Source organism: Mustela lutreola, chromosome 10 (assembly GCF_030435805.1).
Source record: "Mustela lutreola isolate mMusLut2 chromosome 10, mMusLut2.pri, whole genome shotgun sequence".
NCBI classification, from domain to species: Eukaryota; Metazoa; Chordata; class Mammalia; order Carnivora; family Mustelidae; genus Mustela; species Mustela lutreola.
This window is the reverse complement of record NC_081299.1, coordinates 87974280-88000455: the sequence shown is the minus strand read 5'-3', so window position 1 is coordinate 88000455 and position 26176 is coordinate 87974280. Positions and strand designations below refer to the sequence as shown.

The following is a 26176-nucleotide window of genomic DNA, read 5'->3' as shown; positions in this document are numbered from 1 at the left end:
AAAATAGAATGTGGAGTTATCCAAGGGGAATATAGGGTCCTTGGGATCACATGAGTGAATCACAGAACCCAGCCTGGTAGAGATAAGTAATGATTTCCTGAAGAAGTCATGATTGAGTCAAGATCAAAAGGTTGATTAGGTCTCAGATCACCTGGCTTTAATCCTGGCCACCCATTAGATTCATCTAGGAAACTTCTAAAACATGGATTCCCCCCACCCCCTCTCCCTGCTCCCTGCTTCATTCTAGTCATTAGTTCTTATACAGGACTCAGGCATTCTTATGTTGTAAAAATTCTCTGGGAGATTCTAAAGACAGGATTGAAAAACAGTCACCTTATCCTTAGACAACTGAGAAAGGATTGAAAAATTCCCCAATAAAGGGAGCACAGGATATTTTAGAAACTCAGAGTTTATATCAGCTGGAGCATTACATTTGGGGTTGGGGAAATAGATAGGAGTGAGTGTCAGTGTTTCACTTGGAGATTGTGGCTGTGAATCTCCATAGAGGAGGTCTGATTTTCCTCAAGAGGTCCTCAGAAGCCATGATGCACTCAGGGAGAATTTGGACACTTAATAATTATTCAGTGTTGATGTCTTGTCAGGCAACCTGATTACTTTCATTTCCTTGTACACTGTGCTATCTTGTATCCGTGCTACATATCTGATATTTCTGTCACCCTCCTCTTAGCTTATACACTTCTACCCATCCTTCAGAACTCAGCTTAAAAGAAACAGCATGTTAGATATTTCAGCCTTTGTGAACCGTACGATCTGTATCACAGTGATGCAACTCTGTTGTAGGGTGAAAGCAGCTGTGGACAATATATAAATGAATGGGTGTGGATGTAGTTTAGTACAAACATCATTTGTGGATGCTGAAATTTAAATTTCGTATATCTCCCATATGTCACAAAATACTACACTGCTTTTGATTTTTTAACCATGTAAAAATAGAACCATTCGTATCTCTTGTAGCATTACAAAAATAGAAATGCTTAACTCCTAGGCATAGTTTTTCCTGCCCCTGTTCTAAGGCATTGTCACAAATACCAACTCACAAAAGCACTCTTAGGTAAATACTTTTTATTATTTTCATTTTACGGATGTAGAAACTGAAGGGCAAAGCAGCCCAGATCACACAGATGCTAGTGCCTGGGTTGGGATTTGGACTCCTTCCCCGTCTTCCACACGATGTATTGGTGTCATTTACTCCTTATTGGTCATGGGAGTGTGTGAAGAAGTTTAAAGGAGGAATTAATTAGAGATGAAACTTTAGATCAGTAATCCATGTGGACACTGAAAGCAACAGAAGGAAAGGATTAAAGACCTGGGACGAACCAATCAGTAAAGGAATTGGGTGTCCAAGAGATCAGCAAAACATAATGAAAAGACATATTAGGCCCTCGAAACTTTTGTTTTAAGATAAGAGGGCCCTGTGAGCTACAGAGAAAGTTGTTTGTAGTACTTTCACATTATTGTATTTCACGCTCAGTCAGTATTTTATATAGCTCATGTGGGTAGGTGTGTATGTATGCATACCTGTTCTTTTCTGGTTAGGGAAGAATTCAAGCATAGGTAAATAATTAAAACCAAATGTGTAGAGTGTTATAGTAGAGGTGAGTATATCACACCTAGCCGTGGGAGATAGGAAATGCTTTCTGGAGCAGATTACACATCACTTATATCATCTGTTTCCCAAGGTGCTGTGGAGCTAAATGTTTCAGATAGGGAAAATAGGATTTATAAAGGCCCAGAGGCAGCAGAAAGAAGATGGATGTGGGGGTTCTGGGAAGACTAAGTCCAGTATGACTAGAGCACTGAGTGAGGATGGAGTTAGGGGAAAAGACAAAGAAAAGAAAATGGTACAGGTGCAGTTGGGTGGTACCAGGCAGACAAATGGGTGTGTTCAGACCTAAGAGATTTTATGTGCGGGGTCTGTGCGTACCCTCTGGAAGTCAGTGGGTTCACTGGAGGAATTTAAGCAGCAAGGTGACATAAAGCCTGGAGTTTTGGAAGCTTGTTCAAGCTGTGGTGCACAGACTGATGAGAAGACATGTGGAAGCCAGTTAAATGACGATTAGAGTAATGCACGGGGCTCTGGTATCTTATTCTCCCATTTAATAAACTTAACAGTATGTAGTAAAAAGCAGGAAGAAATACTGTTGAACAAAATAACGTGCTAATAGGATACATCTGAAATTCTAATCATGGTTTGTGGCATCAGCTATTGGCAACATGGAAACTATTCCAATATTAAGGGCATTTAAGAATTGCTTTGAAAATGGAAATTTCACTTTTTTAGATGTATCGAGTTAAGCTACAACAATTACTGCTTTTAATCTTTAAACGGTTGGAGTTCAGTTAATAAAATATGAATAATAACTTTCCCGTATGCGTATAATGTATGTGTGTGTATGTATAAAATCATAGAATCCATATTAGGAGAATTTGTTAAATGCTACAATTATGAGATTAAATAACAGGCAGATTTCAAAGTCGCTTAATTTTTTACTTAGTTTATTTGAAGGAAAAAACTTTAAAACTTGATTAACTAAGTTTTGCATTTTTATAACTTGATATGCGTTTCTAGAAAAGGAAAAAAAAATAGTTAAAATTTTTACCTTGTGTCCCTATTTTTAAATTGGTTTTTGAAGAGCGAATTATTTCATATAATGTGTCTCTACAAAGAATTCTGTGAGGCTTTAAAAATAGAGCCCTTATTTTGAATCCTGTAAAGGGAATGTGTTTTTATCACATTACTTTCAAAGGAAGAAGGAACAAATGTGACAAAATCTGTGCTCTTGAAAAGGTCATCCTGTGAAAAGATATTCTGGAGAGAAGGGACGTGTGATTTATTTTATGTATTATTTACCCATGAGCACTTGGGACCGTGACCATGAGACTGCATCCTTTTCTGCTTAGAGTTACAGCCTTCGTAACTCGGTTCAGTCAGTCCTTGAGTCTTGACCCTGCTATACTTTTGCTAATGGCCTCAGAACAAGAAGATAAGATAAAATAAGCAGATAAGATGCTGTGACTTTTAGAAACAGTCTCTTTCAGAGTCATTTATACCCTGAAACATAAATTGAGTGTAATTTAAAACAAATATAAACATCGGGAATCAATTAAGTGTCTCAAGATAATCTTAGTATATTGTTTATGTTTTAAGTTTCTTTTATGGGGTATAGGAATAAAGGTGGCAAAATGGCAGGAGCCTGGATTTGATATTTGCCCAGATCTTAGGAGTGTCCTAAAGTTTGCTTTCTGATTCTCAATTCCTTCATCTGTACAGTGGGGAGCAGAACATATGCCCTGAAAAGCGTGTCAAGAGCTTAGCCTAGTGGCTGGCACATACTAGGCTTTCTAGACATAGAAGCCATTATAGTTATTACTTTCTTTTTGTTCTTTATGATAAGAGAAAGAAAGTTAAGAATGGTCAGGGGTTCCTACTGGCCTAAAAAAAATTGACCATCATGAGCAGAACTCCCGCAAAAAGGCTATTGAATGCAATGATTCTTTTAAATATTCCAAGGCTGAACTAGAGACAATCATATTTGATAGAGTTAAGGATTCCTTTGAAATGTCTGATTTCTATAAAGAAAAAGTTTTTTTAATTTCTTTTTAATAATTTGGAACCATATATACTATATTGGATAATATGTTGATTTTCATTCAGAGGCTTGATGAAATAGGCAGGTGGAGTATTGTTAAAGGAAGTATGCTTACCATACTCTAAAAAGGAAACCCGTAAAGCTTCATCCACATGTGTTTGTACGTATGGAAGTCAATACTCCTAAATCTTAATTAACTAAGGAAATGACCAAATATACATTGCTCACAAGCACTCATTCATTCATTCATTCATTCTATAATGAACTGTTAGTCGTAAAAAAAATTACTACTTGAAATTATAATTTTCAAAAAACAACATCCTCTATGAAATGTGGTAAATTGTGATGGTATCTTTTGATTCTGAAATCAGAGTCCTTTTTCCATTCTCATTAAGTCCTCCCAGAAACAGTATATTTATAAAACACAATATATTTTGAAATTTGATTGCAATTCTATTCTGTTTTGTTTTTTAACTAACACCTGAACTTTTCAAATCAGTAATACTGGTTCACTTTCAGGCAGAAGTGATCTTTTTTCTTTCTGAACGGGAATCTAAAAACTTGCAGTAAGGACATCTGTCTCAAACATGCTCAGTAATACAATGGACAATGCATGGCCTTCTCTGAATGTTTTTATTTTTGAATAAGGAAAAAAAATCAATAGAACACGGGTCTATTGAGTGATACGCAGCCTGAAGTCTGTTTTTATAACAATGCTTATACCACATGATTCATGGTTTGGCTTGCTTAATGAATTAAGCACATATTAAGTTGTGGATCAGGGGGTCTGATATCTAAAACATTGTCCTTTTATGTCTGCTTTATTTCATATCGTGTAACATTTTGAAGGTTCATCCATGTGGTAGCATGTATCAGAACGTCATTGCTATTTATTACTGAATTCTATTCCATTGTATGCATGTACTGCATTTTGTTAATCTGTTCACGTATTGATAGAAATTTGGTTTGTTTCCACCTTTTGGCTATTGTGAATAACATTTCAGTGAGCATTGGCACACAGGTATCAATTTAAGTAACAGCTTTCAGTTCTTTTGGGTATATACCTAGGAGTGGAATCACTTGGTCATATGGTAATTCCATGTTCAGTGTTCTGAGGAATATTGTATAATTCCACTTTTATGAAATTTTTAGAACAGTCAGCTTCATAGAGATAGAATATATATTATCAGTTACCAGAGCCTGGGCAGAGGTGGTGAATTGGGAGTTACCCCTCAGTGGTTACAGTTTCTGTTTCAGGTGATGAAAATGTCTTGGAAACAGATAGTGGTGATGGTTGCACAGCATTGTGAATGTAATTATGCTGCTGTACATGAATCGGTTAAAATGGCAAATTTTATGTTGTATGTATTTTACCCCAATTAAAAAAGTGAATAGCATAATATACCAAAATCAATGAATTATACATATTAAATGGGTGAATTACATGGCAAGTGAATTATATTCCAAAGAAACTGTTTAAAACATCAAGTTTATCCAAATGGATAGCACTTTATTAAATTTTTATCCAAAGATTACACTTTTATCCAAAGTCTCCCAGGACTTTCAATCTGAATCATGAAGCATGAAGCAACATCCATGAAATACCCCGGCAAATTTAGAGGGTAAAAATCAACAAATTATACCTCAATATGCATATACATTCAAAGATACATAGATACATACACAAGTACACAAGTACACACTATTCACACTGCTTTATGCTTATATATAATTTGTAGATAACTAACATAGAGATGTACTCAAGACAAGAGTATTATGTTTTGTTACCTATTCTTTATAACTTCTTTGTGTATACAATATGGCTTATTAATTACACATTTCATAATAATTATGTATAATATTGTGAATTCAAACCTTCAAAATCACCTTTATTTAGATTATGAATAGCTGAATAATAGATCTATTAGAAATTAATGGAATATGTCCAGATGCTGGCTTTCACTTTAATTCCAAATAATGCAATTATTTAGAATGATTAAGGACTTTATAAATTGTAACTGAGATGCATCAGACAGGATGTAAATTCACATATATTAAATTATATATTATATATAATATGTACTATATTACATATATATATAAAACATATATATTCTATATATTTGATTCTAAATCTACATATTTTCCCCACACATGAATATTTTCTGTTTGCTTTTCCATAATTTTATTCTTGATTTGACATATTTTGTATTTGAGGATTTCATAGTCTATAATTTATCTGCTGTTCCACTCCTCAGTCTCCTACCCAAATGTTAGGGAAGTATGGCAAGTAGCAGATTTGAGAAGTAGAATAACAAACTGTTTTATCTGTTAAGAATTCTCATTTTTATATTATTTGTTCAATTTTTTTTTTTTACTTTTAATTTATTTTCAGCTGCTCCAGTTGATGTTCTGAAAGCTCTAGATTTTCACAACTCTCCAGAGGGAATATCAAAAACAACGGGCTTTTGCACAAACAGAAGGAATTCACAAGGTTCGGATACTGCTTACAGAGTTTCAAAGCAAGCACAACTCAGTGCTCCAACAAAGCAGTTATTTTCAGGTATGTTCACTTGATTACTACAACTACTACTACTTTACAAATTATTATTGTTTCTTCTTATCATTCTCTATAATGCAAAATTATAGGGACAGATATAGTTCTTTCATATATGGGATGCTGAATACATTGTGGTCACTAAGGTGACTTATTGAAAATAACTAATGATTTAATGATTGCCAATTTTTACTCAGCACAATCACAGAAGATATACTCATTTGAAAATTTAATAATTTATTATTTATTGCAAGATGACAAAATATGAAGACAATATTTTATCTAGCTTATTTTTGCATATAACCATGTAGAATTTATTTATTAGGGGGATCATGACAACTTTACCCTTAATGACTACCCATGTGGATTGAATGGGCATGTGGTTTAGACATACTTATTGATTTTCTTTCTAAAATTAATATAATTTACAATTGAAATTCTTCAGCAGATGTTATAAAACAGATTATTCTGTGTTATTTTTAGATCCTGTTCTTATCTCAAATATAGTAAAAGTTAGTCATATCTCATAGTTATAAGGAGATCTGGGACTAGAGATTTTGTAAATCTTTACCTGAAAAGTTTTGTAATGATATTGGAAAATACCTGGTGACTATTTCTATCTTTCTTTCCAAGACGGACTTAATAACACTCGTTATCTAATCATGGTAATGTAGGGAAATGGAGTTGAGTGATAAAAGGACAATTTTTGAGCATCACATTGTGAAGGCAAGCAACTCCTTACAAGTCTGCTATTGGATACATGTCAATTATTTTTTCTTATAACTATACTAAATTGAAGTCCTCATCCTTACTTAACAGAGAGGGAATAGTTTCACTGAAATTCTTGGACTTGTCCAAATTACGAGGGGTCAGTATTTAATCCAGGTCTTGTCTATTGCCAAGACCATTATTCCCTATACTCTCAGGAGTTTCTTGTTGGTGCTTTGGGATCCTCAGAAATCATTTATCATTTAAACTCTTCATATTATCCTCTCTACTACCTTTATCTGAAGGGATTTGAATTCCCTATTTTCACATAAAACTGTTTCCTGACAACAGAAAAATCAAAAATGAAGGAACTAAAGAATTACAAAACAAGGTAGTGTATTTTTCATGGATGGACATTTTAAAGTGTTTTTGAAAACACATTTATTTTTATTAAACTGTTTTTCCTCCCAATTTTTCTTGTTTTGCTAGACGAAAGTAACAAACTGAAAATACAAAGAATATCAATGCATTAATTTTTCTGACTTTGAAAATAAAATGTTAGAATAGTTAAGTTCATAAAATATTTTTTAAAAAAATCAAGTTTAAAAGTTGCACATGTAAAAATTATGTTGCTTTTCTATTTATCTTCACTCTAATGCAGAAATAAGAAAGGGATGGGAATTTTCAAGAGGAAAAAAAAAACAGTGAAAAATACACTCATGGAAAAGTTCTGGAAATACTCAGAAAGTTAGGGGTTTTTTTTGTTTGTTTGTTTGTTTTGTTTTGTTTTTAGAAAGTTAGTTTTAAATTTTTTATACTTTGGTTCATCCTATCAGGGTCAGTTTTTCTGCCTTCCAAATTGGTGGTTAGTTTGATTACTTCAATCACTTCTGTTGTGCTACTCAGAGTAAAAGAATGCGATGTATGCCTTTGGAATCTCCTTCCGTGAGAGTTAACAAAATTCCCTTAAATCAGTTTCTTTTTTTTTTTTTTTCACCTCATAACATTGTGCCTTAGGCATATAATTCTAATAATGAGTATTTCAGATATGAGGAGACACCTCTGATATGGACCTTATTTTTCCTCCCACACAAATGAATTTAAACTTGATCATCCTCCAGGGTAGAGCTTCTTGTCAAATAATGCAAAATGGCAGTTTTTTTTTTTTTTAAGATTTTATTTATTTATTTGACAGACAGAGATCACAAGTAAGCAGAGAGGCAGGTAGAGAGAGAAGAAGAGAAGCAGACTCCCTGCTGAGCAGAGAGCCCGATGCGGGGCTTGATCCCAGGACCCTGGGATCATTACCTGAGCCAAGGCAGAGGCTTAACCCACTGAGCCACCCAGGTGCCCCAGATCAAAGATATTTTTAAAGTTAAAAAAAATCCAAAGCAAGTATTATTCTTTATCAAATTAGTAAAAAAGATCTTTGAAGAATTACTTGGAATAGTTTTTCTTCCATTATGGGAACATAATAGCAACTTCTTTTCTAATGAAGAAGGTAAGCAGTGGTAGTGGAAACTTCAGCACTGTTAGGAGTGGAGGATTGTCAGATAGCCACTGTAAAATTCTGTCTAATTAAGGTATGTGTCCTCTAAAGTCCTAACCTGAGACCTTTAATTTAACTGTCTGAGAACGTTGTACATGTGACCTGAATAGAAGCTATAGTTTTCAAATTCTTTTTTTTTTCAATTTTTAAAGATTTTTAAAAAGTTTATTTGACAAAAAGAGAGAGATCACAGGTAGGCAGAGAAGCAGGCAGAGGGAAAGGGGGAAGGGGAGGGGGAGGTGGAACTAGGCCCCCTGCTGAGCAAAGAGCCTGAGATCCTGACTTGAGCCAAGGGCAGAGGCTTAACCCATTGAGCCATCCAGTTGTCCCTGTAATTTGCAAATTCTATCTGCACTCTTTAGAACACCTGCTGCTCAACAGATACTATATAAGAAACTTAGTGTATATTGATCTCTGTCTTCATATCCATCTGGAAAGAAGAATATTTAAGCCCAAATTATAGATTAAGGGTTAGAAATGTGAAGTATTTGAATATAATCACAGAACCAGTAAATGATGTGAGGCTGAGAGACAGTCCTGCCTTTTAAACTAAGCTGAGATTTCCTACTATGCAAAAATGACCTTCCCTACTCATTTTCAAAACTTGCTGATCACCAAGCTATATCCAAACAGGATTTTAGTTAAAGGGAGACATATTCCACATGGAAATCTAGTAACCACATCTAAAAAAAATGAAAATCAAATAATAAAGTTTTGTGCCTTTTTCATATAAAATTTATTCATGCATGCATTATCTATTGATACTACAGACCATTTTGAGAATCACTATTGAACTTGATACATTCAGTGTGAATTATGATTATTGCATGTATATAATTTATGTATACATGTGTATCAAAAGTATTAATAGCATTTCTTTCTTTAACAAAAGCATCCAGGGGCGCCTGGGTGGCTCAGTGGGTTAAGCCTCTGCCTTCGGCTCAGGTCATGATCCCAGGGGCCTGGGATCAAGTCCCGCATTGGGCTCTCTGCTCAGCAGGGAGCCTGCTTCTCCTCATCTCTCTCTCTGTCTGTCTCTCTTCCTATTTGTGATCTCTCTCTCTGTCAAATAAATAAATAAAATCTTAAAAAAAAAGTTAAAAAAAAAAGCATCCAACAGAGAGATGCTTTATTTTTAGTTTGAATTTATATATTTCAAAACATATTTAAGTTGAAATATTTCAATTTTACTTTATCATGTATACTGATCACTGTTATTTTAGATAACATTTCTTATAGTAAGTGGTTGCATTTCTGTTGTTAAATTAATATCATAGTGAATTCTTTCTGAGACATTTAGTCAGTTATGGACAACTTTGTTTAATGTCTTATAGGGAAGAAACTAAGGTGGGATGCCTAGATTAGACTGAATATTTTGACATCAAGTCATGATTCTTTAGGTAACTAAGTTTTCTTTTTTAAAGGTCATAACTTAAAGATTATAATTAAAATCTTATTGCCTAATTTTAAATTGGAAAATACTTCTGTAATTGAAAAACTTTGCTCATTAGTGTGGTTAGCAGCTGATCATTTCAAAAGTTGTGCTGTACAAATTGGATGATTGATTAGAATTTTCTATAATCTATTTCTAATAGGAATATATTCTTTCTGAAAATTTCTTTTTCCTTAAATGTCTTTATGCAGACATTAATTCATCATGTTTTTGCAAAAATAAAAAAACATTTTCCCGTAACTCACAATATTTTAGCATCTTTTTTTTCTCAGTGTAGAGATACTTGAATAATGTACATCTAGGGAAAGAACTCCTATGATTTTCAACACTCTGAGTTACCTTTTTGAAGAAAAGGTTTATTTTCTATGGAGCTTTTTCAATAACAGGCTAAATTACCTACCTAGATTTTTATTTATAGTATAAGCAGGTAAAACTTGTTGTATTAATTTATGTGTTTTATTACCTTTTCATTTTATTTATATGATTATTTTCCTTCTGTTGATTTACAGAAATACAAAATTAGATGTCTTTATGACACTTAAACGAAACAAAACTATATATATATGTATAGTTCTTATTTTTTCCTGTGATAGCAAAGTTTTTATGACCTATTTGTGATATACCAAAGTTTTTGATAAATTATTTTAAAAATTAAAAATAAGAGTTTTAAGTAAACATAAATACTTTTTAGTTTTTATAAATCTATTTATCTAGATATAGATAGATATGGATAAAGATAAAGATATAGATACAGATATAAATAGATATTACAGAACTAAGTAGTTAACATTAAGTGACTGCTTTCTCTATGACATACTCTTATTTAATTTCCACATTTTAAATAACTTCAATTTCATAAAATGTTTCCTAATACTTTAAGTGGCTACTTATGCTATATAAGTGTTTTATATTTTTTTTAGCCAGTCCCAACCATTGTAGGCCATATTAATATTTTAGGATTATAAGTAGTGTTCTGGTGGATTGACATATCTTTACACATAAGCATTATTCCTATTTCAATAAATTCTTAGAAGTGGAATTGCTTGTCTAATATAATCTTTTGAATTTGACTCTATGGAAGTTATATTCATAGTATTTTTACCATGTAGAATAGAATTCAGAATGAATGGCTTGAATATGGATGTTCCTGTCCCAGATATCTCTGATCACACATGCACAGATAGTCCACTTCTGCATATGGAAAACTTTCTAACTGAAATAATCTCCTTCTTCAAACAATAATGTCTGCTTACATTCCAGGATAGTAAGATATATATGTACAAGTATTTTTGAAGAATAAATTGTGGAATTTAATATGCAATGTTTTAATAAAAATACATGAGTAGACATTGTTTAACTATCTGAGATATATTTGTGATAATCATTTAACTGATATATTTATTTAATAAATACTTACTAAGCACTTATGTAGATTTGGCCCCATTCTGGATATTTGGAGTATGATGGTAAGAGGAGAAAAAAAAGAAAAAAATAAAGAGATAGTCCTCTTGAATTTAGAAAAAAATTAACCAAGTATCTAACAATTATGATGTATAATGACATAAGCTTTTTATTAGTGAAACTGCCTTTGTGTGATAGGAAAAACTGATCAGAAACTCTTTAACTTTTGAGGGATGACTTAAGTACCTTCATATATTGTGTCCTTAGAGCACTTTCTTTAAAGAGAGGGTGCCATAGATCAGACAAGGATGAAAATACAAATCTTATACAAAAAGTGGTACTTTCATATTTTAAAAGTTCTTCTTGTATATTTAATGCACTAGCACCATGGTCAATCTTGTTTCCTAACTTTGAATTTAATTTTACATAATCATTGTGCTTTAAATGAGTGGCTTTAAAGTTTGAACTTAGCTTGGGCAATTATAGCAGAGAAAGCTTATTATCATCTCCTTCCCATTTGTTTTTTTAACCTTAATCGTTATGACTGTTTGAATTTACATGACTTATTATGGCCGCCTACAAAGTTAAAAAAAAAAAATAGGGTGATCCAGGAATAATTTGAGAATATGTAATTTTTGACCCTTTGACTTTCTCTTCTCAGGAGGAAATTTTCCAGAAGATTTTTCAATATTATTTACAATAAAACCCAAAAAAGGAATTCAGTCTTTCCTTTTATCTATATATAATGAGCACGGTATTCAGCAAATTGGTGTTGAGGTTGGGAGATCACCTGTTTTCCTGTTTGAAGACCACACTGGAAAACCTGCCCCAGAAGACTATCCCCTCTTCAGAACTGTTAACATTGCTGATGGGAAGTAAGTAATATAATAATCCAATGTTATAACTGTATTGAAAGCAATTATTTCATTTAACCATTCAAGAAATATTCATAAAGTGTGATGCAGTTTTTCTAGAGCTTGGAGACACATAAATGAATGAAACATAACATACCTAATTTTACATAGTTTCTTTTGCAGTCTGGGTGGACAAATGATGTCCAATTAAAAAAAATATATATATATATGAGTAAAGAGCATATCAGGTGGTGATAAGTGAGAGAGATAGAGATAGAGCAGTGGAGAGGATAGGGAATCGTGGTGGAGGGTGCAATTTTAAGGAATGAGATCAGGGAAAATCTCACTAAGATGGTGACTGGTGAATGGGGTGCCTGAGTGTCTCAGTCATGAAGCATCTGCCTTCAGCTCAGGTCATGATCCCATCTACCTGCTCAGTGGAAAGCCTGCTTCTCTCCCTCCCACTCCCCCTGCTGTGTTCTCTCTCTTGCTGTGTGTCTCTTTCTGTCAAATAAATTAATAAAAATCTTTAAAAAAATAATAAAGGTCACTTCCCAACTCTGACCTTAAAAAAAAAAAAAAAAGATAGAAGGAGGTGACTGGTGACGAATCTGGGGTGCATGCCCTGCCGATAACTAAAAGTATATGCTATTCCAGGAGAAGGGGAAGCGAATACACAGCCTCTGATTCCAGGTGTGACTGATTTGGTCTAAGCGATGTCAAGGATACCAGCATGGCAGGAGCAGAGCGGAATGATGAGGATGGAGAAGCCATGGGAGGCCAAAGGGCATAACACTTTGTAGATGGCTATAAGCATTCTGCATTCCATCTGGAGTAAAATGCAAGTTGCTGCAGACATTTTGAGCAGAGGAATGACCTGCTTTGATTTATTTATTATTAAGCATGTTAATACTGACAATCATAAGAAGCTTTTTATAATGCTTGATCGGTGCTATATACTGTTTGAAGCACTTTATACATAGTCAATTCATTTAATTTTTCACTATTTGAAGAAAATAATGTTAATAAACCCATTTTATAGAAAAGTGGACTGAGGTACAGAAAGTTTAAGTGACTTTCCTGAGGTGATATATTTCCAAAGTGGCAGAGGTAGGATTTGAACTTAGATAGTTAGACTACCTAGTAATCATCATACTCTTCTGAAAACCATGCTGGATTCTAAATTCTGCATTGAGAATATTACCTTTCACTTAGAGAGCAGCTAAATGTGCATTAAATAAATGTGCATTAAATTTACCTGGTGGGGCGCCTAGGTGACTCAGTCAGTTAAGCATCGGCCTTCGACTCAGGGTCCTAACGTTGAGCTCCGCATTGGGCCCCCTGCTCGGAGGGCACTTGCGTCTCCCTCTCCTTCCTGCTTGTGCTCTCTCTTGCTATTTCTCTCTCACAAATAAATAAATAAAATCTTAAAAAAAAATTTACTTGGTATTTTATTGCTGAATCTAGGCTCCTAAAACTAGCCTTATCTGAAATATGACACTTAGTTACAGGTGTAAGAAGGAAATAGCAGTGCAGATGGAAAAAAAAATGTATATCCACACTCAGTGTATCCTTGTCAGGACCATGGAGAAAACTTCACCTCTGTGGCAGGAAAAACTAAGATTTATGAGCAATTTACATATTGTCCTTATTAGTTAATATGAAAAGTGATGATATGAAAATATCAGGGTAAGGAATTTAAGGGTATACTGTTTTCAATAGAATATCTCTTTAATATGGTTGCATTGAGCAAAGGCATGTTGGATGTGAAGGAGTGGACTATGTGGGGTTATGGAGAAAGAATGTTTCCAGCAGAGTGAAGAAGAATGGTAAAGACACAGCAGTGTGGCTCTTGTGCAGGCAGCGAGAAAGCAAAAATTGGGTGTGAGGTCAGAGAGCCAGGGCACACCCATGTGAAGCAGAGTAAGGACTTCAGCTTTTTACTAAGAATATCAGATGGTTTTTAGCAAGGCAGAGACTTGATCTGATTTGTATTGTTTTTATTTTATTATGTTATCTACTGTATGTCACCGTACAATACATCATTAGTTTTTTTTTTAATTTTAAATTTTTAATATTTTTATAAACATATAATGTATTTTTATCCCCAGGTCTGTGAATCGCCAGGTTTACACTTCACAGCACTCACCATAGCACATACCCTCCCCAATGTCCATAACCCCACCACCCTCTTCCTCCCCCTATCCCCTTCCTGTTTCATTTATTCTTTTCCTACCCCCCAATCCCTCCATGTTGCATCTCCACTCCCTCATATCAGGGAGATCATATGATAGTTGTCTTTCTCTGATTGACTTATATCACTAAGCATGATACCCTCTAGTTCCATCCACGTCATTGCAAATGGCAAGATTTCATTTCTTTTGATGGCTGCATAGTATTCCATTGTCAATACATCATTAGTTTTTGATGTAGTGTTCCATGATTCATTGTTTGCATATAACACCCAGTGCTCCATGTAATACATGCCCTCCTTAATAGCCACCACCAGACTCACCCATCCCTCCACCCCCTCCCTCTAAAACCCTAAGTACGCTTCCTGGGGTTCATAGTCTCTCATGGTCCATCTCCCCCCTTGATTTCACCCCCTTCATTTTTCCCTTCCTTCTCCTAATGTCTTCTGCACTATTCCTTATGTTCCACAAATGAGTGAAATCATATGATAATTGTCTTTCTTTTTTGACTTATTTCACTCAGCATAATCTCCTTCATTTCCATCCATGTTGATGCAAATGGTAGATATTCATCCTTTCTGATGCTGAGTAATATTCCATTGTATATATGAACCACATCTTTATCCATTCATCTGTTGAAGGGCATCTCATCTCCTTCCTCAGTTTGGCTATTGTGGACACTGCTGCTATGAACATTGGGGTGCATTGTGCCCCTTCTTTTTACTATATCTGTATCTTTGGGGTAAATACCCAGTAGCGCAATTGCTGGAGTTATATTTTTTTTTTAATTTTTTTTTAAAGATTTTTTTTTTTTAATTTGACAGACAGAGATCACAAGTAGGCAGAAAGGCAGGCAGAGAGAGAGAGGAGGAGGAAGCAGGCTCCCTGCTGGGCAGAGAGCCCGATGCGGGACTCGATCCCAGGACCCTGAGATCATGACCTGAGCCGAAGGCAGCGGCTTAACCCACTGAGCCACCCAAGCTTCCCTGGAGTTGTATTTTAAAATGGTCACTACATTTTTAATTTTTTGTGGAATCTCAACATGGTTTTCCTTATTTGTGGAACATAAGGAATAACATGGAGGACATTAGGAGAAGGAAAGGAAAAGTAAATTGGGGAAGTCAGAGGGAGAAACGAAGCATGAGAGACTGTGGACTCTGAGAAACGAACTCAGGGTTTTGGAAGAGAGGGGTATGGAGGATGGATGAGCCTCGTGGTATTAAGGAGGGTGCATATTGCGAGGAGCACTGGGCATGGTGCATAAACAATCTTGGAGCACTGAAAAAAAATAAAATTAAGCTGTTAAAAAGTTTTTAAAAATGAACACCATAGGTAAGGAAAAAAAAGATAAAATAAATGGTTACTCTGGTTGCATGAACGTGGAGGCAGAGACTAGTTAGGAGTCTAGATGAGAGAACTTGAAGATTGGGTAGTCAAGAGACACTGGATTCTGTATATACATTGAATATAAGGATTTTCTGATAATGTGAGTATAAAATATATGAAAAAGGGATTAAGACTGACTCTAAAACTTAGGGGTGGTTTAGTATTTTAATACCATGATTATGATGTATCATTATCATCCGAGCTGAAATTAATCAACAGTAAGATCAAGTTCAGAGTCCTAATCAGCTTTTAACAGTGGAAATCATTTTTATTTTCTGCTAATGAAAAGCACATACGTACAACGGCAGAGATGGTTTAACTTAAGACACAGGCTTCTTGGCAGAAATACGTGTAAATTTTACTCTCACAGTATTAGGTGGCTCCAAAATAAATCTTTGCGCAATTCAAACTAAGCAGACTCCTGTGCTAGTTGAATGTGCTATGGAAAGACCAAAGATTAAGTATATATGGAAATATACTTGGTCCTCATCAGTAGCCATGCCAAGTCACATGAAAGGCATTTAGGAAGGCTCCTGCAATTTTTGGGGTATTTTATTTTATGGATGTAGTCCTAGACACTTCTGCAATATTAATCTAGAATTTTTCATTTGGAAAAAAAAAAATATATAAACCAGAGTGGCTTGCAAAATCCAAGTGAACCTCACTCAGTGGTTTATGTTAGCACCAGATATTGTTAATAAAACCCACCATTTTACAGTAAGATTAGGGTTTATATGTTTCCAAAGGGCTGACCATGTCTACCCCTGAAGCCTGTCATTGCTGCCCTGAATTAGCTGAAGCAGTAGCTTTCCCGTGAATGGAGACTCTCACTCCACACATGCGCTGACTATGCTTTCTTTCAGTGCTCCCACTTCCTGCCAACCCTGGAAAGAAGGAGAGATATTGTGTCTCAGTTTTGGATCCTGCCCACAGGAGTGATCTATAACTGTCTTGAAATTAAAGTGGAAAAAGAAAACGAAAGCACTTGAAATAAATGTGAATAAGGACAGAGGAGCACATTGTGTTGTACAATTAGGACGTTCAGTTGTTCCAGATGGAGCAGTCATTCAGTTAGTAGACATACCCTTCTACAGTTCATCTCAGGGGATCTCTAGAGAAAAAAAAAATTAAGTGGAATTCCATTTGGAAGAAAGCATTTACGTACATAGAAACTATTACTTACCGTGTATCCCACCCCTGATCTCTATCAAATACACTCATCAGGACATGATGAGATTAAGCTTTTGTTACAACCACACAAAGTGAACCAAAGGATGGGTACTTCCTTATCAGCATAGACAGCCACCCCTGATGTGAATTTCATACTGTTTGTGTCCTTTTTACTACCTAATACTCTTCTGGGTAAATAGTAAGTAGTCACCTGTTAACGGATTGATTAAAAAATAAGCCTACATTTTGGACAATTTCAGCTCACTTTCACAATTTAAAGTACATCGTATTTTTAACCTGAATAATGATGACAACAATGTCTTTGAAGCCTACAAAAGAATAACTTGGCTTTTTTAGGTGGCATCGAGTAGCAATCAGCGTAGAGAAGAAAACTGTGACAATGATTGTTGATTGTAAGAAGAAAACCACAAAACCACTTGATAGAAGTGAGAGAGCAATTGTTGACACCAATGGAATCACGGTGTTTGGAACAAGGATTCTGGATGAAGAAGTTTTTGAGGTAAACATAAATCAGAGTTTACTTGACGTTGAATATCGTTAAATCAGATGAACTGTGTTAATAACAGTTACAATCAAGATACGTGATAGAGCCACGTTGAAAACGAAAGGGTGACCTACTTTCTTCTCCTGCGGGTGTAGTGGTGATGTTTTTTATTGTTGGTTAAGAGAATGAGTAGACAATGATGGCTGTAAGGACTGGGAAACAGAGAGATTGGTTGATTTGAACACAGGCAGGCTATTCTCCTGCGAAGGGCAAATGGCTTCACTCTCGGTACTTTGCATTATTTTCTTTGGAGAAAAGAACATTTTCTTCACTTCCTTCTCTGGGAGATTAATTTAGGGAAATGTACAAGTCATATATTCTGCCTTTCTCTGTTCTTTGTTAACGTTTCCAAGGTATAAAATAGAGTTCATATTGCGAAAGCTGAATGTATGTTTTTAAAAATCACTTCTTTAATAATACGAAGGTTGTAGTAAAAAGTTTCCTTCCAGTCATAATTCACCAATTAATGATCATCACATTCTTTCTTTTAATCCTTCCATCATTGGATTTGGTAGTTTGTCCTTTAATTTTCATTTAGTCAGTTATTAACAGAACAAACAGACCTGAATCCTGACCCCATAAAAGGATTCACTCCTCAGATAATACTCTGTACTGTGATCTGCTTTTATACAATTTCTGCGTAATTTATTTTTCAAAGTATAATAAAGCTCTGTATTATATTACAAATTAATAGGCAAGATTAACATGGAAGATTTTCTGTATTTGGTTGTTAGTGAATATAACACATAGACACAGACAGTATTTTTCACAGAAAGAACAATGTACATTTGGTGCAGGAAGATATTACATTCCTGTACTTATATACATAAACTGTGGCACAATTTTAAATATAATTAACATTTGTCACACTTTCAGTTGAGATTCTGTTTCTGTTTTCAACCTGTGTATACCTAAGCCTTTGACTCAATACAAAATGTTTTTAACACATTATATTATACTAAATTAAATGATAAACTCATTCAGCAATACATAATAATATACTCTCAGATCTTCCAATATCATGTATTGATTACACACAAATGATAAATATTTATTCTATGAATATTGTAAAGAAAACTTAATATCGAGTCTAGCAAAGTTCTATTTTATTTTTATTTTTTGAAAGATTTTATTTATTTATTTGGCACACAGAGAGAGATCACAGTAGGCAGAGAGGCAGGTGGGGAGGTAGGGGGAAGCAGGCTCCCCGCTGAGCAGAGAGCCGGTGCAGGACTCAAACCCAGGACCCTGAGATCATGACCTGAGCCGAAGGCAGAGGCTTAACCCACTGAGCCACCTAGGCACCCCAAAGTTCTATTTTTTTAAATTTTTTTTTAAAGATTTTATTTATTTATTTTATTTATTATTATTTATAAAGATCAGAAGCAGGTAGAGAGGCAGGCAGAGAGAGAGAAGGAAGCAGGCTCCCGGCTGAGCAGAGAGCCCCACGCGGGGCTCGATCCCAGGACCTTGCGATCATGACCCGAGCTGAAGGCAGCGGCTTAACCCACTGAGCCACCCAGGCGCCCCATCTATTTTAAAATTAAACTACAAAACATCAGTTTCATAGACTAAATTTGTTTTTGTAATACACACAACCTTATTTTCTGGCAACATAAATGAGTAATATGGATGAACTATATCAGTGGATGGTTTCATTTCATATATTCATTTAGTCTATTACTATACATAGTTACAGGCCTTCTGGAACTTAAGCAATGGAAATTAAGATTAAACTTTGTTAATCATAAATGGTAAGAATATATAAGAGGAAGTACAGTAGGGATGCCTGGGTGGCTCGTTGGTTGAACATCTGACTCCTGATATTGGCTCAGGTCATGATCTCGAGGTCGTGGGATCGAGCCCCCGTGTCTGGCTCCGTGCTCAGCGCAGCATGGAGTCTGCTTGAGATCTCCCTCTGCCCCGCCCCTCTCCTCATGCTTGCATACACACTCTCTCTCAAATAAATAAATGAAATAATTCTTTAAAAAAAAAAGAAATACAGAAGAGAAAAAATTAACATTAATTAATATCTCTTAAAAATATAAATTAATTATGAATACTCACAGAATTTACCACCCTGAAAGATATTTGTTCTATGTACATGTTGATTAAATGTCTTTTTCAGACAGGGCTTCCTTTGTCATCCCCATACTAACCCCATGCACATACTATACTCCACTTTCTTTCCCATATACTGCACTCATGCTCACTGGGGTGCAGTTTAGAGTTTTTGAATTACAGTTTTAGTCTATCACAATATGTTCTTTTTTCAAAACAAATCATCGAATCTGATGTTACATATTTTAAAATATGTCATAATAGCCTCTGTGTTTCATAGGCTGATTACAGTATCAACCCCTAGAATATATAAAAATGATTTCCCTAAAATATTTCCATATGTTTTCACAACTGCTAACCAGAAACTTTCTGGCCAAGGGGCTTCGAGTAAATTACCAAGGACAGATGTACTAGGAGAAAAGATTACTATATATATTCCTTGATGAATTCTTAATTTTCTAATCCATAAGCCACATTCTAAATCTTGGAGTAATTCTAGCTGTTTATTTGGAAAAACTGCTAAACTATTAAGAAAAATAATTTTAGAAGACTCATTAATGAATTCTTTAGTGAATGTGACAGTGAGTAGCAAAAATAAGTTTATTATGCTGTTTTACATCTTGGAGTTTCATGAAACCCTATGGAGCTTTAAAAAGAACACTTGTTCAATATGATATGTAATTAGTTTTGAAAAAGTAAATAAATGCAGATATTTCACTATAAGGTTTATCTTTATCAATCTATCCAAATAATAGCCATACATAAAACTCATCTTACTTCCTAAATTATATTATTGTATGGGTATATAAATTTCAAAAACAATTTAGTCTTTCCCACTTGAAAAAAGAATATGAGGAAAAGAAGGAATTCAAACACAGATTTTATTTTATTTTATTATTTTTAAGAGATTTTATTTATTTATTTGACAGGCAGATCACAAGTAGGTGAGGCAGGCAGAGAGAGAGGAAGCAGGCTTCCTGCTGAGCAGAGAGCCCAGTGGGGGACTCAATCCCAGGATCCTGAGATTATGACGTGAGCCAAAGGCAGAGGCTTTAACCAACTGAGCCACCCAGGGGCCCCTCAAATAGATTTTAAAATCACAGTAAAACTTTCTGCCTCCTTTTGTGAAATTAGTTCATCTTATCTGAATATGTTAATGTATCTTTCTCTAAAAATTTACTCATATATTTTCTTTTCATTTTGTTTTCCATTATCATTTTGTATTCCATTTATCTAGACTTTTGAATCTCTGCAAGTGAATGTGTAGAAATTAAACTAAAAATGATAAGAGATAGGAATGGTGCCATATATACATTGTTTTAGTGCTTGATAAGCAGTTGTAATGATGAACATGATATAAAAAGATCAGTGATACATTATTCCAAAAATTGAAAATATCCCTTCTTTGGAAATAGTGTCATTCCAATTTAGCTGCAGATCTGTTCAGTATGTAGTTTAATTTCTATAATCTGTATTATCCTACATCTATGGAATGGTACTGTGGTGGCAAAAAATGCTAAATGTGGCCATATTTGAATTTCAGTCTAAAGACTTCAAAGAATTCAACATCAAATGGATAACAGCAAATCTAAGAAAAATTTTTTAAGTATGACAAGTTAGTTTATATGAAAATACCAAAATCAATATACAGAGTCATAATTTAGATCACTTAATTACAGCATAGTGGGATGAATAAAAAATGGATTATAGAATCAGAAAAATCTGATTTTGAATTCCAGAATGGCTTAACTACATTTCTCTATGTAATTACTCTAAGTTTCATTATTTATTTATTTATTTATTTATTTTTACTTTATGTAAGTTTTAATTTCTCAATCATCAATTGGGAATAGTAATGTAATCTCCCTAGTAAGTATATATATTTAAAAAAAAGCTCATGAATGTAAAGTGCTTATAATACTAGTATTAATTATATATATATCAAGATATATGTCAGTTTAATTATGTATTACTATATAATTTTCTTCTTATTATTTATGTTCTTTTTTATCATCTTACAGCTATGACATGTCAATATTCTTACACATTTTTGATATGAGGGAGCAACTATGATCCATGTAGCAGTCCAAGGTTTTATGCGATCTTTCTGTCTTATAAATGGAGTACTTGGTTCCTAGGCTAGTGCTTGTGTACTAGGTATCTTGTGGAGATTAGATACATTTTCCCTCTCTAAGCAGGTAGCACCTGGGTACGGAACCCAGCAGGGAAAACATGGTCTGGCATGTGAATACTTTCAAGCAGGCACAAAATATATAACCGACACTGATCCATAACCTTGGGTTTTTTTATTTTTCCTAGCTTGATAATACACTTCAAAGATGTGAGGAAAAGCTAAATTAAAAAAATAACTACATTGCCTGTATTCTTTATCAATAAAATTACTTTTGTAGTCTTTTAAACAGGGAAATTTCTTTACTAAATATCAAGTTGTAGACACTATAACTCAAGTCTTCAAAACATTGTTATTTCAATCTTTTTTCTTTTTTAATTATAAAAGCAGGTTGTTACAAGTCTATTATATTTCCAACAATTTTCTATGTTTGGGCAGATTATTTCTTTTGAAGCAATCAGAAGAATATAATGACAATTCAAGTGGAAAAGCTTGTTGATGAAATTTTTCATTTTTTTCAAACTTCTCAGAATGATTTTGGCATTCATTTTTCTTAGTCAAAATTAATGAATAATAATTTATAAAAGCTACACAATTTCAGTAGTTTTACAAGTCCAGAAAACTTACCTTAAGGTTTTAATAGCTATTATCTATATCTTTATATCTATCTGTATATCTATATCTATCTATCTTTATCTATATATTTATATCAATAACTATCTCCAATATTCCAGTAAGAATTTGATTATCACTTTGTGATGCTTGTGTATCTTTATACTATGTATATTTTCTGAGCATATGCTTTTTAAAAAACAGTGCTAGTAGACATGGTTTTCCTATAGAACAACAAAACAGGATGGAGGTAGCTTTCCCATTTACCCACTTTTCCTAGTCTAGATGCATTTAGCTATAATAACACTTGAGATTTTTAAAGATCTATTTATTGAGATATAACAAGTACAATAAGTTGCAAATATTAAAAGTATACCATCTGATCAATTGTGAAATGTGTTTATACCTCTGAAACCATCATCATCTTCAAGAAAATAAACATGGCCATCATACCCAAAATTTCCTTATGGATTCTTCTAATTCCTGTCTTCTTCTCTCAAGTAATCACTAATTTACATTTTAATCAGTATAGCATATTTATTTTTTCTAAAAATTTAATAAACAGGATGATACTGAGTATACTCTCTTTAGTTCGGCTTTTATCACTCAGCATTATGTTTTTAACACTTATCCGTGTCTCATATATATCATTATTTTGCTTATTTAAAAATTGATGAACAGCATTCTAATGTATGAGTAAACCACAGTTTGTTCATCCATTTATTCTATTAGTGGGCATTTGAGTCATTTCTAGATTTTGGCTACTGCATATAAAGCTGCTATGAACATTCATGCATACATTTTGTGTTGGCATTTATTTTTGTTTGTCTTAGCTGAATACCGAGAAATGGAATGCTTTAGTTATTTGGTAGTGCATATTTAACTTTAAAAATCAAAGAAACTATTTAACTGTGGAATTAATTAATGAACATCCAAAGTGGCATTAATTAATTTTTACACTCTTTCCAGTAGTGAATGAAAATTTCAGTTGCCCTGTGTCCTTGCCAACCCTTGATATGGTTAGTCTTCTAAATTTTAGCCACTCTCAGTGGTTGTATAGTAGTATTTCACTGTGGTATTAGTTTACATTTCCCTCATAGCTGATGAAGTCAAGCATTTTTTCAGGTGCTCATTGGCCATTTCTGGATCTTCTTCTCTGAGGTGTCTTTAGCCCATTAAAAAAAAAAAAAATGGTTGCTATATTTTGATTATGGAGCTTTAAGAGTTTTTCTTTTAATAAATCCTTCATACTTTGTCTGATAGAGTTTTGTAAATACTTTTCCAGCATGTGGCTTACCTTTTTATTTTGTTAATAGTGTCTTATAAAGAGTGAATGCTTATAAAGAGTGAAAGTTTGTCAATTTTGTTGTTACGTTTTACACTTTTGTGTTCTAAGAGACATTTACCTACACCAAAATTACAAAAATGTTTTCCTGTTACCAGATATATTGTAATATTAGGTTTTACACATAGGTTATACCACATTTTGAGTTAATATTTGTGTATGGTATGAGGTAAAAGTCAATGTTGATTGTTTTTAGACAAGGATATCCACTTCATCGTTTGCAAAGAAGACTTGCCAGTCATGCACTGGATTGCTGTGATTTCTGTGTCAAAAATCAGTTGACTACATATGAGTAGATCTGTTACTCAACTATTATCCTATTCTATTGATTTGTCTATCTTTTTTACTAATACCAAACTACCTTGATTACTGTAGTTTAATAGAAAAATTTGATATTAGGTGGGGTAAATGCCCTTACTTTTTATTCGTTGTAAACATTGTGTTAGCTCCTTTAGGTTATTGGCATTCTATATGAATTTTGGAATAAGTTTGTCAATTTTTAAAATAAAATTGAATTTTCATTTAAAGGGAATTTGGTTTTAATTGGAATTTCATTTAAGCTCCAGATCAAAATGAAGAGAGCCTATGTTTAACAGACATTGTTTTCCATTTCCTGAATATGGTATAATTTTCCATTTATTTTGCTTTTCTTTGATTCTTCTCACAACATTTCCTAGTTTCCAGTGTAGATGTCTGTTTTCCTCTGAAAATGAACTTGATATCATCTCACTGCATGTATATTTATTGACAGTTATTTTATGGCCCAGCATATAGTCTGTCTTGGTGAATGTAACATATGCCTTAAAAAGAAAGTGTGTCATGAAATTGTTGGATCTAGTGTTTCATAGTTATAATAGATGTTTTAAAATCTCTAAGAGTTTTAACATTTGGGTTATCTGAGTGTCTATTGTCTTTTTAAAATTATTCATTAATACACTTTATATTTTTAGAGCTATTACAGGTTCAGAGCAAAATTGAGTGGAAAGTAGACAGTTTCCAAGTACTCCTGTGGGTATACACATGTGCACACATAAACACACACACACACACACACACACACACACACACGGCCTCTTCGACTATCAAAGTCCTCACCATCCCAGTACATTTGTTGTAATGGGTGAACCTATATTAACATATCATTGTAATTTGAAGTCCAGAGTTCACATTAGGGTTCATTCTTGGGTTGTACATTCTGTGAATCTTAGCTAATGTAACATAGCACGTATTTATCGGTGTCATATCTTGTGAAATAATTTCATGCCCTCAAAATCCTCTGGGCTCCACCTATTCATGCTTACCTCTCTTCTAAATCCTGACAACCACTAATCCTTTCAGTGTTTCCATAGTTTTGCCTTTTCCAAAATGTCGTATAGTCGGAATCATACAGGTGTAGTCTTTTCAGGTTGACTTCTTTTACTTAGTAATATGCATTTATGTTTCTTCCATGTCCTTCATGGCTTGATAGCTCTTTTCTTTTTAGTGCTCAATAATATTCCATTATCTGAATGTAACACAATTTATTTATCCATTCACCTACTGAAAGATATCTTTCAAGTAGCTTTCAAGTTTTTAGTAATTATGAATAAAGCTTCCATAAACATCTGTGTGCAGGTGTTTGTGTGGACAGTTTTTAACTCCTTTGGGTAAATACCAAAATGTATGATTGCTGATATGGTAAGAATGTGCTTAGTTTTTTAAGAAACTGTCACTATCTTCCAAAAGAGCTAACAATTTTGCATTCCCACCAGCAATGAATGAAAGTTCCTGTTCAACATTTTGGCACTTCGGCCATTTTAGATATTGGCCATTCTAATAGGCATGTAGTAGAATCTCATTTTTTTAGTCTGCATTTCCCTGACTACATGTTGAACATTTTCTCATATGCTTACTTGCCATCTGTATGTCTTTGGTAAGCTATCTGTTAAGGTCTTCTGTCCATTTTTTAATCAGGTTGTTATTTTCTTATTGTTAAGTTATAACTGTTTGTTATATATTTTAGATAACAGTGCTTCATCAGATATGTCTTTTGCAAGTACTTTCTGACAGTCTGACTTGTTTTCTCATTTGCTTAATATTGTCTTTCACAGAGATGAAGTTTTTAATTTTAATGAGATCAGCTTATCAATTATTTCTTTCATGAATTATATTTTTGATGGTGCATCTAAAAAACCATCACTATCCCCAAGATCGTGTAGGTTTTTCTTGTATATTATCTTCTAGGGGTTTTAGGTTTTGCATTTTACATTTAGATCAGTGATCTATTTTGAGTTAATTTTTGTGAAGGGTTTGTGTGTAGATTCACTTTTTTACATGTGGGGTGTCCAGTCTTTCCACCACCATTTGTTGACTAGACTAACTTTGCTCCATTGTATTACCTTGCTTCTTTGTTAAAGATCAGTTAACTATACTTACGTGGGTCTGTTTTTGTTCCATTGACTATTTGATTTTTTCCAACAATACCACACCATCTTGATTACTGTCACTTTAATCTGGAAGTGAAGTAATGTTAGTCTACCCAACTTTGTTCTACTCATTCAATATTGAGTTGGCTATTCTGGGTCTTTTTGCTCTTGTTAGA

At 33.9% G+C, this 26176-nt stretch overlaps 1 protein-coding gene across 2 annotated transcripts in view; it reads left to right on the top strand.

The window, feature by feature from the left end:
- The window catches only part of COL11A1 (collagen type XI alpha 1 chain), a 213758-nt gene that overhangs the window by 16888 nt on the left and 170694 nt on the right, over positions 1-26176 (top strand). For both annotated transcript variants that reach the window (XM_059137189.1, XM_059137188.1), the window contains exons 2-4: positions 6007-6174; positions 11941-12154; positions 17239-17401. In XM_059137189.1, the coding sequence (XP_058993172.1) occupies positions 6007-6174; positions 11941-12154; positions 17239-17401 (545 nt within the window). The remainder of the gene's footprint in view (positions 1-6006; positions 6175-11940; positions 12155-17238; positions 17402-26176) is intronic.